At 37.8% G+C, this 15,474-nt stretch overlaps 1 protein-coding gene across 1 annotated transcript; it reads right to left on the reverse strand.

Moving 5' to 3' along the window:
• Nucleotides 1-6,961: 6,961 nt before the first annotated feature.
• On the reverse strand, nucleotides 6,962-11,858 carry LOC6504735 (protein mab-21). Its single transcript, XM_001966263.4, has 2 exons — nucleotides 10,682-11,858; nucleotides 6,962-7,994 (listed from the first exon to the last, which is right to left on the reverse strand). Exons 1-2 carry the CDS (start codon nucleotides 11,427-11,429, stop codon nucleotides 7,645-7,647), a joined length of 1,098 nt encoding a protein of 365 aa, XP_001966299.1. The 5' UTR covers nucleotides 11,430-11,858; the 3' UTR covers nucleotides 6,962-7,644.
• Between the last annotated feature and the right edge of the window lie 3,616 nt (nucleotides 11,859-15,474).

The following is a 15,474-nucleotide window of genomic DNA, read 5'->3' on the forward strand; positions in this document are numbered from 1 at the left end:
CCACACGTGACTCATGACTGACGGACATGTGGCAACATCAAAGCGCCCCGTCTAGCCGCCTCCAATTAGACAAATCTCGGGATTCTGCCACTAATTCGTTTGGAAGCAAAACACGAACCGAACATTTTGGCATTGTTTCTGGTCCAAATCAGAGAATTTGGCTAAAACAGAGGGGGGCAGGGGGTGATACGTTCTAAACATCTAAAGACAAGATACAGATACTTTTACTTAAGAAAGATTTTAGTTTTTTGAGCAAATTTCTTTGTAGTTTTAAGCTTTAAAAAAATTCTTAAAAAATCATCTATAAGTAGTTTATAGTTTTATTTAAGAATCACTAAAATATATTTTTAAAAATATCATTAGTAACTATTTTTATTTTAATTTTTAGGATTTAGGGATGAAAGGATGATGGTTTGGGGTTTGAAGGAGTTTTCATAGCTTAGAAAAATATATAGTACCCAAAACTTAATCTAAAAATATTTAAAAAAATATAGTTAATTAATAACACCTTCTATAAAAAATACTTTTTATAAAAAAAACCTTTTAAGCTTTAAATACAAATAAATTTATTGTTCCCTTCAACTCTAAAAAAAAACCAATCCTTTGTCTAAAATCCCACAAAACTCTATTCAAATAAGATCTGGTAATTAAACCCGATTTCTCTCAAATAGAGTTACCACTGTATCGCCTAGCTGTTAACTCTTTTGTTTTCGGCCTTTATTGACATCAATCAGTGGCACTTCTGGTCGAGATCTTCTGGCCATATCTAAATAGTATTCAAGCCCATTACAATTTGTTTAGAGCCATTTGAATCGAAGCTGTTGGCTGAATTTTAATTTTTTGATAATTTTTTTTGGGTAGCCAGGTGGTATTATAGACTTTTGGCTTATATTTTTTGAGAGAGTTGGAATGGGGAGTATCCTAAAGATATATAAATAAATAAATATATATCTAGATGGAGCTCATTTTCTGCATAAATTGAAAACAAAACAAGGAAAAGGATCTAGAGTTTGAGGGTTTCTGGGGTTTTTTGGGTTTTCTGTTTTGGGTTGTGAGTTTCTGGGGTTGCCAGCCAGCATGTGTGCTGCTGTCCCTGTGTCTTTTTGTATCTTTTTTCCCGTATTTATATATCTTTTAGATCTTGAAGAAATTTGAATATAATTTATGTGCAATCGTCGCTTTTTTTCTCGCTTGGTTTATTCGCCGGCCTTTCTCAGAGTCCGGTTCGTTCTCTGTTTATTTTTTATATATAGTATATATAGTTTTGGGTTTTTTTTTTGTGGGTTCCCCCCCTCAAAATGAAGAACGATCCATCCATCTAAACGTTTGTCACTTGCCCGGCATTGTCGCCGCAACGTTTGTCTTTTTTGCCTCTTTGCCAGTTATACTCCTTCGTCGCGTTACCCTCTTTTCCTTTTTGGCCCTCTTCCTTTTGGCCATCATCACAGTCGTTTATTTTGGCCGGTACATGCATATATCAGGCTGTCCATTTCATATCCAGTTCGTGGAAAACAAACACAAAAAAAAAGCCACCAGAGATCGTCTATCTCGGGGATCATCTAAGCCCATATGGTAATTTTCTCGGTTTAGTTTCTGGTCCATAAGCTATCCAAACAGAAATTCTATGTAATTTCTTATTTGGCTAAAATACATTTTAAATCTCTAAATCTAAATAGATTAATCAATAGGAGACTAGATATATTATTTGACTCAAGATCTCAAGAGATCTGAGTTCTGAGAAATTACTCTAATTTGTTAACAGAAAGCTTAAGATATTTTGTAGACCATCATTTTCTAGATACTTTATTGAATATTATAAGCTCTTAAATGAAATCCGCAAGTGCTTGCCATTCCCATCGCATGTCGGGAAAGTCATGGCATGAATTAATAACCAGATCTGTGATACCAAAGCCCGGCTAAGAGGATTTGCGTTTATGGCCATTAACCCACTGCAGTCGGTGGTGCAGTGGTGCGTGTGTGTGGTGCCCAGAAATTCTCTTTCATGGAGATCCATGACAGCCCGACGAGTTGGTTTCGTTCTTTTTTTTGGTTTATGTTCAAGTCCGTTGACATTTGACTACTTTATTGAATTATGACAGCGAACAAATCAGCGACACGATCCAGGATTGATTCTCCATACTCCAGATACTCCGATGCCCGATGATACTCCTCAGTCCATAGTCCATACTCCGAGATATATATATTCCATAGCCCCGACTTGGAATCGCATTTCTTTTTGTGGGAATACTCATTGCGCATGCGCCACCGCCTTCCAAGTTTGAATCAGAGCCTTCTTTGGATTCTTTGCACTGGGAGAAATATTTTTTAGCAAATTAATTATTAAATTTTCTTCAAAAATCAAGGAAAAGTTATAGCTCAACTTCTTTTAACAGCTTAATATATATTAAACCCTTTTTAAAGCCTCTTAAATTTTGCATTAAACCTTTTTTTAAATACAAACCTTATCTGTTTTAAAGAGTAATATTTTTTCCAGTGTCTTGGCCAAGAAAATGTTGCAGTTGAAGGCACTCAGAGACATGTGTTCCGCCATCATCTGATTGGAATATTAATTGTGACGATCGACGATCTCCACGGACCTTCTTTGTTTTTTACGATCTTGCGGACAAGTGAACGTCGATGTCATTTTGCTTAACATTAATTTCAAATAATATCATAATTTATAGTTACAGGGCTAAACAAAGGGCCAAGAGGCCTGCCTCATAAAGGGCCAGCATTTAATTATTATTTAAGACACGTTCCCAAGAATCGATCTCAATTTCGTAGTTCAGATATCACGCGCCCAAGACCCCAAGGAGACCAAAATTGTAAGGATTTCCCATTTTAAGGCAAGAACGTGGCCATCCCGTTTTGGCCTTCTTCGGCGACGAGAGATGGCCAATTCAATGAGGCGGCGGCACTTTTCAAGATGCCACGATCACGTTGACATTTTGCTTTAGCTGCTTCCCCCCCTTTGAGATATATATATCTGCTCCCTACCTATGGGTACCCCCTTTGGAAAAAAAAACATGTTGACATGTCGCCTGGGCCTTGATTGATTTAGGGCTCAATGGCTTTTTTTGTTTTCCGCTGAAGCGCAGCCGTTTGAACCCATTGTTTTTGGCCCAAAACCAAAAAAAAAAGGGCCAAAACAAAACCAAAAGAAGGGCGTACGACAACGTGAGCTGGAACTGGATTTCAAATTGGGGTTTTCTGGATTCTTTTTTTTTTTGGGTTAGGGGTTTTCTGATATCACTGGATTAGTGGCTTCGATAAATGCAATGCATTTTGATATGATTTCCAGGAATTCCTCACTGGTAGCTCATTTGAATTATGAGCTAAAAACAGAGAGAAAAATATATAATGTGGGAATAAAGTCAATAGTTGAAATCATTATGAAATCAAAAATATAAATTTCATTATATTCCAGACCTCACCGAGATGTCTATCTCTATTTTGACTAGGTGTCTATCTATTAAATGGATTTTATAGAGACGATGGGTTCTCTAAACAGGATTTTTAGAATTTTAATTTGTCGTTCAATGAGGGGTTTTATGATTATTGTATTAGGTTTATATATAAAATATATATCTTTCTTTTTGGAAATAATTTAAATAAGAAATCGAGGTATTCGGTTCGCTGATTACAAAATGATACCTCATTTTCCGATCGGATGTAAATTGGCAGAGCTATGCCTATCGGAAGGAGGCAAAATATCGTAAAGTTGCAAATGCCCCCAAATCACGATTTTCAAAGGGGGACCCCTTGGAAAAATTTGAAAATTGTCAAAATGTCTTTTAAGCAAAATTTTAAATGAGGAAATAGGGCATTCGGTTCGCTGATTACAAAATGGTACATTATTTTCCGATCGGATGTAAATTGGAAGAGCTATGCCTATCGGAAGGAGGCAAATTATGAAAATTTAAGGTATATTTCTGATCTTTTTTGTTTCCATACTCACCTGTAACTGCAAACTACATGTTTTAGGTGAAATTTATCAACCTCTAGGGTGGAGTTTGGTTTTCAGGTGTTTTTCCTTTTATTTTGGGTCCTCAGATCGCAGGAGTTGCTCAGTTCCTGCCTTGCGGCGCTCACTTGGCTATAACTCGGCTAACTTGGCTAACTGGCTGACTGGTTGGTATTAAATTAATATTTACTTTTTGTCAAAAGGCTATAATCAAGCACGCTGGCGATGACAGGCTAAGAGGCTCTAATTACAGCTTGTTAACTTGATGCCATGGCCACACAGGTCGTGGCTCACTTCGCCATGAACGAGAGGACCTGGTTATTTGGTCTCTGGGCCTGGACCTGGCTCTGGACCTTGTTCTGGGCCTGGATCTGGTCTGGTCTGGGCCATAGAAAGGGGTCTGTTCTTCCGTTTATGCTAAGTGGCAAGCGCCGTCGTCGCCTCCAGTCCGCCCTGGCCCTCCATCTCAGGGCTCTTTTAGCCTGCCCCCTTGTGCCTCATGCCGCATGCCTCATGATCCGTGCCACCTCACATCCTTTAATTCAAGAACTTGGTAAAAAGTATTTTACACTTTTAAAAAATATAATTTAATTTTTAAATAGGAGTCTAAACACTAAGACAGATTAATTAAAAGGCTCTACCTTTATAAATTTCTACATAATTTTATAGTAGAGAATTATAAAAATATATTTATAATTTTTAAGTTCCCCCAAATTTTTTCCAAGTGCCAACACAACCTTATTCCAAGTTGCAGCGTCTTTGAGGGTTTAATGCACTGATCCTCTCCTCTCTCGTGGCTGCCACCTTCTTTGCTTCCTTAGACCTTGTCCCCCCCTTTAGCCAGGTTGTTGCCAGAGTTTGATTGAAGCCAGAAAATTAAAATCCCCAACCAGGTGCCCTGATCCCCATCCAAGGATCCACTCCACATCCCAACCACTTTGGCTTTGGTGGCATTCCAAATGCAATTCTCACGATTTGGCAGCCATTTGCGTTCCCTGGGCCTCATCATCTCCTTGTAAGCTGCTCATTTGGCCATGGCCAACAAGCTGGCCCAGATGCTACCATGCCCCGCCATTCCCCCATCAAATTAACCATTTAAATAAAACATTTGTTTTGATTTGCAGGTGGAGGCTGGCCAGGAACAGGAGGAACAACAGGCTGGCTGACAGGCGTGCGGAAATCTTCGCCAATTCCTGGCCAAGTGCCTGGCTTAAGCACCATATAAATACCTTTAAATATACATATATATTTATAAACATATATATATCAGATTTTATATTCTTGAGTTTTTTTTTCTCCCGATTTTGTCACGCAATGATCTGAAAAAAAATGGTTTGCACGCACGACTTGATTTTTCTGGAAACTGAAAGGTTGAAAGATTTTCGGATTAGTTAAATGAAAGGGGATAAGCTCTTTATAAAAAAACAATATAAAAAATATCAATTTAAAAAAAATATACATTCAAAGTTAAAACAAAGATATCAATATTTCATAAAAGAACAATTAAAAATGTATCAAAAAAAATATCCAGAACAACTTATGATGAATATTTGCTTTTAATATTTTTCAAAAACCAATTGGTGTTGATATAAAAATAAAAATATATTGTTAATTGCTATGGCCATATGTTGAATTCGCGTTCTCATAACAAATTGTGTGTTTAAAATGTGATTATGAGATGTTCATAAAATTTGCTTTTGCGGACATTAAAAGCGAATATAAATTGCATGGAAATGGAATAATTAAATGGCAGAGAGTGCTAGGGGGGAAGAAATGGGGCATTGACAGTCTTTGTGCCAAATTATCATTTATTAATTATGGTTTAATTTGTGTGGGAAGCGGCAGATCAAACAATTTCACAAAACAAGTGAATAAACCGCCAAAAAAAGCGCCACATAAAAATGCAAATGAAAACCAATAAAACACAACTCATTAAATGAACAACTAGGCGGTTGAAAAAAAAAAAAAAAGATTTGATTTAAATAAATTCCAAACTGAATATAAAATCACCTTTGACATAAATGGCATAAAATACCAAAAGAACACACCCACACAAATAACACAAACTGGTAATTTTTAATCTAAAAAAGAGAGTATTTTAATATTCGCCAAAAAAGTCAGTCTTAACTCCCATTTGACATTTGCAATTGTCATTTTCAGAGTAATTTACAACTTAAAAAAATACAAAAACCGCCAAAGACATAAATCAATGAGGTACCATAATAAAATATAAATTAAGGTTAAAAATAATGGAAAGCCGCAGACAACAACGATGAAAAAATTGCAGAACAAGAGAAAATAAATTAAATTATTTAATTTATGAATGACATAAAGTTTAATTTGAATGTTATGTCCGTTTGGACTTGAAGACCGAAACCGAAACCGAAACTGAAACCGACACGTGATCAAAATGTTGTATCAACATATTTTGTATTTCTTCTTTTATTTATTTCTCAGTTTTTTTTATGGAGTTTACTGGTTTACAAGGGAATTTCTGCCACATAATTTGTGTTTAGTTTATTGGGATTGTTAGCTGTCCGCGGAATTGCTGTTAATTCGCAATTAAAATGCACAGCATGTCAGCCGGAGCACCAAATGTCATTTTCTGACATTTTGCCATATAGAGTCTACGCGCTACGGTCTTCAGTCTCCCCAGAAATCGAAAACGAAATCGTGGCCTATCAATTAAACCGGCAAGACATCAAAGAAATCAACCAAACGAGACTCTGATCGACACACGAAAATTATTCATTTGACAGAATATATTTCTCAGAAGAAAAAATTGTCATTTTAAAAACTATTTTAGTAATAATTAGCAAGGGCACACTGGCTAGTTTATAAGTGTAGTGTTACCAAATGCCTATATGAATAGATATGAATCTCCATTTTAATCTACTTTTTTATATATTTTTATACTTACCGGATAGCTTTTAAAACCTTAGCTGTTTTAACTAAAAACTCTCCAAATAAATCCCAAAAATCATAAACAAAAATGAATTTCAATGAAAAACTTACATTTTATTGACTAAACTCACAAGAAGGCAAAAAAAAACATAGAATAAATAATTTAAAGGCCGACGGGAAATATTCCAGAAATCGGTTGTCTCAGTTTTTAGTTTTCCATTTTACTTACATAACTAATTTAGCTAATTTTTTGTGTTTCTTTTTTGTCACTGCGCTTTGCTAGCTTTGTTATATTAAATATATAAATTTATTTTTATAAAAAAAAAAACATTTGTGCGTATGGGATAGCTCTAGGTTTTAGGCTAAATATATATATATTTGTATATATATATATTTTATTTTTTATATTATATATATGCACTAATTATAGGAAACTCTTTAAGCGGCGTATACTTTTCGAAAGCACCTAAAACTTAATTTTAAAATCTAAGCGAAATATCAAATAGTATTTGGGTTACAATTTCCTTGCTCTCCTTTGTCTCAGACCCTTCAGATCCCCCCCGTCTATCCCCCCGATCTGTCTCATTCACAAAAATATATATATTTCTATATATATATAACAAATTAAATTAAATAAAAAAAGAAAATCCCAAAGATTATGCTTTTTTTTAGCCCCCGAACAGATCTGAAGGGATTCCATTTTTCTTTTTTTTTGTGGCAAGGGGAACTCTGATTCTCTAGATCCTTCTGATCCTGTTTCTTTATATTTTTTGATTCTACAGCTCCTCCAGACATCGGACATTGGTCAGCATTATGCGTGTTAGTCTCCAAACCTGCTTGGCGGCATTCTCCAGAGCCCCCGGGGACTTCCCCTTGAACAGATCCATATTGGGCAGGAAGTAGTGCGGACAGCGGCGACACTGCAGGCAGGATATCAGCTGCAGGAATATCCCATTGATCCTGTCCGCGATGCAGTTCTCCTCCCACTCCATCTCCCTGGGATGCTTCTCGCACTCGTACAGCAGCAGGGTTTTCAGATGGTACGAGGTCACCGGGTTGCCGGGCAGGTCCAGATGCCGATCCCTCAGCGTCTTCAAAATACTCAGACACCTTCGCCGACTGGCTCCTGGAATTGGAAAAAAAGGGGGAAGGATTATTTAATGAGTCATTTTGTTTTTATAGGAAGTATAGTTCTGTTTTTGATTGATGGGTTTTCGGTTTCAATGGATCATTATATTATGGAACTATTTATCTCAAGTAGATCTGTTTATTGGTTTTAGTTTCGACTCAAAACTTGAGAGGTTTATGGATTTGAAAAGTGATTCATGGGGTTTTTACCAAAAGCTAGATGTTTTGGACTTTTTCGATTGATAAAGAAATGGAATTGGAAGGTTTCTTGTAAAGTTTATAAATTAAAAAACTATTAGCCTTAGAAACAAAACTAGTGCTATGTCATTTATGGAAGATCACTTTCATTAATTATTTCCAACAACACTCTAACTTTATTTTGTATTATTTGGTAGAAACCCTTGACTTTGATTGATCAATAGTACGAGTAGAACTACAAGAACAAGTATAGGTACTTCTATACTATATACTCTATAGAATTATGCTTTTTAGCTTCGATTTCCCGTAGAGGCAGAGGCAGAGGCAAGTACCTGTGGAGGGGTTGAACTCTTAATTTATTAGCACATAAATCATGGCTACATTGGCACCGTGTCACCCCCGAGCTAATCTCGACTCCGGCCGGCGATAATCTCTCTCCGGCGGAGAATCGGGCCTACAGTCCGTCCCCGGTTCCGTTTCACATTTTGGCTAATCAATATTGAACGATATTGCCATAATATTGGCACCCGATCCGATGCACTTGACTATTTTTTCGAGTGGAGTTCTTCTTTTTCAACCTGACAGTGCTAATTATAGTTGAGATTCTCCAAAAAAAAGATATATTACTATTTATTATCGGAAACAGAGACAAGAGTCAAGAAATTTAAGAATCTATATTAATTTGAATCAGACAGCAAGAGATACAGATACAATTACAGATACAGATACATATCGAAATCGAGATCGTTGTCAGGGCTTGCTTTTTTATTTATTTTTTATTTAGAATTCGATTTCGGTTTGGTTTTCAATTTCGGTTTCTGTTTTTTGTTTTCGGTTTGCTTCTCTTCTGTTTCAGTTTCTTGACTTTATTTTGAGTTTTTTGGCTTAATTTTGAGGTGTTTTTTTGTTGTTGTTGTTGTTGGTGTTGGTGTGGCCCCAACTCTCCACGTTTTTTAACTCGATTTTGTATGCTTTCTTTGTTTCTGTGTGTCATCCCTCTTTGGGCTGTTGTTTTATTTATTTGTTGACTTTATCTAATCGCCGAGATTTAAAATATTTATAAAATCGTTTAGAATTTTATTTATGGCCCCAGCCCCATTGCCAGTTCATTGTTCATATGGAAACCCGTTTCCCCTCTTGAGAAGACCACAGAACTAAAAACCTGCGACTACCGGAGACTACCACTCTCTGGGGTTTTATCTCTCGGGGATCAGAAGATTTTTGTTTCTGGGTTTTTTTTTTTTTTTAATTTGAGGGAACTAGAGACACACACTTGGAGACATGGAGACTGGAAGATGGAGAACCAAAAACCGAAACCCAAAGGCCTCCCCCCGCGAGATCGAACATCAGATTTATGATCGCAGTCGAACCGGCGACACTGACTCCGGCGTCGTATCTCATATCATATCTCGCCCCGATAATCGGAGATGTCTGCCAGTTGGGAACCCAATCAGTGGGTTTACCTTACCCCTATCCAACCATCCATTTGTCCACTTGCCCGCCCATCTAATCCACTTGCAACATGCAACTCCTCGAGCAAAATGTGGCAAAAGAATCGATTGAGTTGATTAGTCATGGGTTAAATAGTGGATAATAGACATTAAAGAGGCATGTTATTCGTATAGTATCTAATAGAAATTATCCTTTAGGGCATCGAGAAGATATATAAGTTTGTTAATTAAATAAAATAAATATTATTCTCTAAATATAGACTATTTAGCCTTCAATGAATGGACTAGTAGGCAGTAGCCCTCTACTAGGAAAGTCAAGTTCCATTACCTGGCACCTCCAACCTAACGATCTGAGCCAACGATCTCCAAAATTTATACAGTCTTCCCCCCGTCTAGTGCTTAATTTACAACCAATTACGGGCGTATCAAGACCAAGTCGCTGATTTGATGGGAATAAATCAATTCAGTTTAAGTGTGTCACTGATTACTGATTGGGGATTGGGACACTATAGTTACGGGGCTTTACACTGAGAGAAACAAAGGTAGGGATAGTTTTTCCTCAAGGTTTGGCATTTTTTAAAGCAATTCGGATATATAAAATACGCTTTTAAACTTTAAATAAAAGGAAATAGTTTTTTAAATCTCAAAAAATTACTTTTGACAGGAGTATATATAGCTGTAGGCTTACTTTATAATTTCTTATTATATATGAACTTTTTTTATGAACTTTTTTTAATGAGAAACAACAGTGTCCTTTCAAGAGAGGATCTATTAATTATAATATTTAACTCAAAAATAAAATAGAAAATTGAAGAGATTTAATTGAAAAGTTAAACCAAAAAAAATACACAATTAAATATACAAAAATAAATAAAAAGAAAAACGTAGTGTCCGCTTAAGAGAGGATCTATTGATTAAAATCCTTCAAAAACAGGATCTGTAGAGTTGGTAGAGATTTCTAGGAACACCTTAACTCTCCAAATAAGTAACCTAAAACCCCGTCGGCATCCAACCTCCCACGGATTCAAAAACTCACCTTGCAGCAATCGATTCTCGGCGTCGGTGAAGCTCAGGACCCAGGCATCGCCCTCCATGGCGGAGTTCTTGCCCTGCAGAGCGATGCACTCCTTGGAGAGCATGTCGAAGCCCTCCGTCTTGACCTCGGCGACGATGTTGGGATGCGGCCAGGGTATCCCGGGCAGGGGCCAGTGGGAGGCGGAGCGCGGCCAGAGGCCGGCACACTTGAAGGCGGGCGTGATCTGGACAATGATGCGCTCCCGGATGCGCAGCTTCACCTCCGTGGTGTCGGCGATCATCTTGACGATGTCGCGGTAGGCGCACTTGTCGCACGCCTGGGCCACCAGCGTCTGGAAGCGGGAGCGGATCTTCCGGGCGGACAGATACCCACTCGCCGTGATGAACTCCACCCACAAGGACATGGATCGTTTCCGGCCGTCGCTCAACTTCAGGACAGCACATCCCGGCAGTGTTCCGTCATCCACGAAGTTAAGAACTCCCATTTGATTCAAATAGATGATTATTTCGAATTCCGTGGGCGATATAACCTCCAGGCCCTCGAAGCGACCGTTGTAATCGTTCAGAGAGGAGATGAATCGGGGCTCCTGGACCTCCACCTCCTTGAGAACGTCCTGGACGATGCGGCATACCTCCTGGATCTGTTTGTGGATCTGGGCCTTGCGCACCTGGACGCGATCGGCGCAGTACTTGTTCATCTGGTAGACCATCTTGGACTGCGCCGCGATCATGTCCGACGGCACCAGCATTATCCGTTTTATCTCAAAAGGGTCCTTCTTCTGCTCCTTGCTGCTTTTCCTTTTTTCTTATAATTCTCAACTTAGATTTTCATGTGATTTCTAAGGCTATGGTAACACTGTATTTGAATATTAACAACTTTGGTTACACTTTTCTCTCACACACACAGAAAAACAAATCGAAAAGCAATAAATGTTTAACCGACGGGCTTTAGTTTATTTTTTATTTTATTATTTTTTTTTAATATTTTGAAAATATATTAAATTCCAACCGGCTTTTTTTTTCAACGAATTTTCCGACGCGTTTTTCGCTCTTGTTGTTGTTGTTCGGTTGGTGGCCTTTGAAGGAAATTCGTTGCGGCAGCAGCGATGCGAACCAGACGAACGATATGGTCGGAAAAAAAACATTCTTTTAGTTGTTGGTGCTTTTAAATGACAAAACCCCAGGCCCAGGCCCAGGCCCGTGTGGTGAGAGAGAGCGTGCCGAGACCGGGCTCTGCCTCGGCCGGCGTCTGCGTCGGCGTCTCCGCACCAGTCCCCACATTTGGAGGTGCGAGCAGGATGGTCGTATCTCACTTTCCGAGAGCGAGTGAGTCCTCTCTCTCGCTGGCCCCCCCAACATCATGGCTGGAGCTCTCTCTCTCTCTCTATCTCTCGCTGCGCCGCAACCGGAAAAAGAGCAAAAACAAAAAAAAATATATCCTAGCAGAAGCTATAGTATTCTATTCTCTCGATTTCTGTTTGTATTTAATTCTTATCGCGTTATAGCCGCAACTAAAACAAACAACCCTTCGTAATATTAGCTCCGCCCCCTTTGTTATGGCTCTCTCGCCAACACACACACACACACTCTTGCACACTTCACATAGATAAGCACCAATACACTGAGGAAACGGTATCATTCTCTCTTGGCCGGGTGTGTTTTTGCCTTTTTTGTTTGTTTTTCTTCACGGCTTTGTTGTTGTTTTTTGTTTATTTGTGGGTGGAAACGGTTGGCTGGCTAAGTGAGTTATTGGGGGATTGCTGGCACTTCGAAGGGGGTGGAGTGGGGCTTTGGGGGGATGGAAGGGGAACAGGGACACGTTCTGGGAGCTCAACTGGGAAGCCTACAGTTATAAATAAATGTCAGCACAAGGATTACAAAATATTGATCCAGTCCTTATATTCTTTATTATATCTTTTGGGCGGGAAACCATTTTATCTTTAAAAATTATAATCTTAAATTATTATATTGTTGTTGTTTATATTTTTAATTTTATTCTAGATATATTTTAAATAGTTTTAGTCTTAATTTTGAAGCAAAACCCTAAAAAATGATATATGGCGGCCATTGAAGTCTTTAGCGCCCTCAAGTAGGCAACAAAAAATTTCACAGAAACCGGAAGTCCTCTAGAAATGAAGGTTTTTAGGAAACATATTTACAAATACTAAAAAATAAACAACAGATGCTAAATAAATAATAAAAAATATATATATTATATATATATATAGCAGTATAGCACAAGATCCTACTTTTCCAGTCTTTTCTCTCAATTTTTTTTTATTTTTCCTTACTCATAAATAATATTAGAAAAATTCCCCTTAAACATAAATATTTTATTTAGGGAGTAGAATGAGAAAAGCAACCATGTTCCTTCAATTAAGTTCTAACTAATTAATTTTCTGGCCACTCCAGGCTCTCCACCTCCCGCCCCCAACGAGTGTCGCCATTACTAGCCTACTCTCTCTTTCTACCTCCTTGTAACTATCTCTTTCGTGCATAGTCTGGGGGAATTCGTTACCAAATTAATGCATATCTAATGTGATTAATGAGCGTTTAACACGAGCTTGTTGTGGTCCCTAAACTTTATAAACTTTATGGAGAGGGAGGATGGGAGAAGGAGAGCTGCGGTCAGGGGTCAGGGGTCAGCGACAGGCTGTCCACTCGAACATTAAGTTGCACTTTAAAGAGCGGCGAACAAATTATTATGTATAATTCAATTTGAACTGTGTGCCGGAACGTGCATTAAGATAATGCTAATTAACACCTTGGGGTAGGATCCGATCCATTCTCATCTAGAATATATATTCTTAATTCACATTTCCCATTTTTATTCCCCCCCTCTCTGTCTCTCTGTCTCTCTCTCTGTCAGTTTCCCTAGAGATAAGCGGAGAATGGAGAATGGAGGAGCTTGGCCGGTGAAGTGGCCTTTTTAGTGGCCAGGGTCTGGATAAAAATGCGTTGGGAATCATTTTAATGGCCGCGTAAATGTGGAAAATTATCAACGGAACACGAACTTAATTGCCGGCCATTATCGCTTTTATGGCATATAAATTGAAAATGAATTATGCAACAGTGCCCAGGCTACAAAAACAAATAAAATATCCCCGAGAATACGAAAGGGGAGAATGAGATCTTCATTAGTGGCGATCCCAAGGTCACTAAGGTGTTCTACAGGAGATCGAAAAAAAAAAGATTTATGTCGATTTCCGATAACAAATCGATATCTAGCGATTGCATCGATGGTGTTTGCTGTTGCCCGGTAGTCGGGTTAGTTGCCTCTTTAATTAAATTGTGTATGTTGCAAGTGTGTTGGCCAAAAAAAAAAATAAAAGCATTTCTGAAAAAAAGACATCTTCATCTTGTGGCCAGGGATTCTGGGGATCTGGTGGTGAAGTTTATCAGTTGCACGAGATCTTTTTTAGGCTCAGTCCTATACAGATGTTGCACGGAAAGAAATTATTATTTTTTTCTAAATTTTAATTAATGTTTTATTGTAAAAAAATGTCTTAAAAACTAACAACATACTTAGTAGCATGCCAAGAAGTATTTATTGAAAACATTATCCTTTTTCTTCAGTGACTTGCCACATTTTGGTGACTCTTTTTTTTTTGGTTGCTGCTCTAAATGAGCAAATGGCGGAAAATTAAGAAGCCAGAGACCAGAGGAACAAGCAGTTGCAACACAGCAACAGCAACAGAAACAGAAGCGACAACTGCAGCACAGAGATTGCAATCGCATGGCAGCAACATCTCCTGCTCCTGCTCCTGCTCCTTTTGGGAAACGATGTCCAGCAGCTGCTGCCTGTTTCTACAAGACACTCTGACCCCCTTTTCCACAGAGTCCACCCCCTTCTTTCACATTTTTTTTTTTTTGGTTTTTTTTTTTCCACGAGCCCCTGGGTCCTACTGCCATTTCCTTTTCCGATCACCCCTTTTTTTTTGTGGCGCTTTCGCACGGGCGACACTTTGACGGCAACAAGTTCATTTTAGACGGAAAAGGAGTCGTTGCCAGTCCAGATGGAAGGAGAAGATATATCTGGGGAGGTCTATATATATGGGAGAAGGTCTTGAAAGATTTTTCAGCGGAGCAGTTTAAAGGAGTTTTTGGTTTTTAGAGGAAGATTGCTTTCAGACAGCTTGCAATACAAGTTTGTTTTATTTTAAATTATATATCTGTTAAAAATAAATGTTTAAAAAGGTATTATTTTAAATATATAACATTTTACATATTAAGACTTATTACTAACATTTATTATATAATTTATTTCTTGTTTAAAACTTATTTTTTTAAATAAAACTTATGAGAAAACCTTTTTTTCCAGAAAAACAATTAAATCAAGATTTTCTTCTTAAAAAACAATATTATTTCTATAATTTTAGATATTTTATAGTCCCTATGATATCATAGCACTTCCCAGAAACCACACACGCAATGGTCAAGACCACTTTTAGACCAAACCATTGACCTTTTCCTCCAAAAACCCTAATTGGGCCAACAGTGGGTTTGATCTTTCCTGTTAACTGTGGGATCATCGATCATTTTTCATTGGGATGGGGGGTCTCATATATGAGAATATATTATATATATTTAGGAGTATGTTTATTTGTGTATTTCCCTTCCCAGATTATATCTCACAGCCTTTCATTAAGCCTTTTCATTGGGCCTTTTGCTTTTTTGTCATTCGATATGATGGCCATGTTGACAGGCTTTTTCAATTGCTCTGGCGCTTCAAGGGGAGAAAGATATATAAATATATATATATATATAAACCCCTGATTCCTTTCATTGATCCAG

The sequence above is a fragment of the Drosophila ananassae genome, chromosome XL (genome assembly GCF_017639315.1).
Source record: "Drosophila ananassae strain 14024-0371.13 chromosome XL, ASM1763931v2, whole genome shotgun sequence".
NCBI classification, from domain to species: domain Eukaryota; kingdom Metazoa; phylum Arthropoda; class Insecta; order Diptera; family Drosophilidae; genus Drosophila; species Drosophila ananassae.

What these genes read in the sequence shown, in the direction of transcription:
- LOC6504735 (XM_001966263.4), bottom strand. Translation starts at nt 11,429, where the DNA reads ATGCTGGTGCCGTCGGACATGATCGCGGCGCAGTCCAAGATGGTCTAC. An exon ending in CGAGAATCGATTGCTGCAAG is followed by an intron (nt 7,995 to 10,681) that starts GTGAGTTTTTGA and finishes TTCCAATTCCAG; the next exon opens with GAGCCAGTCGGCGAAGGTGT.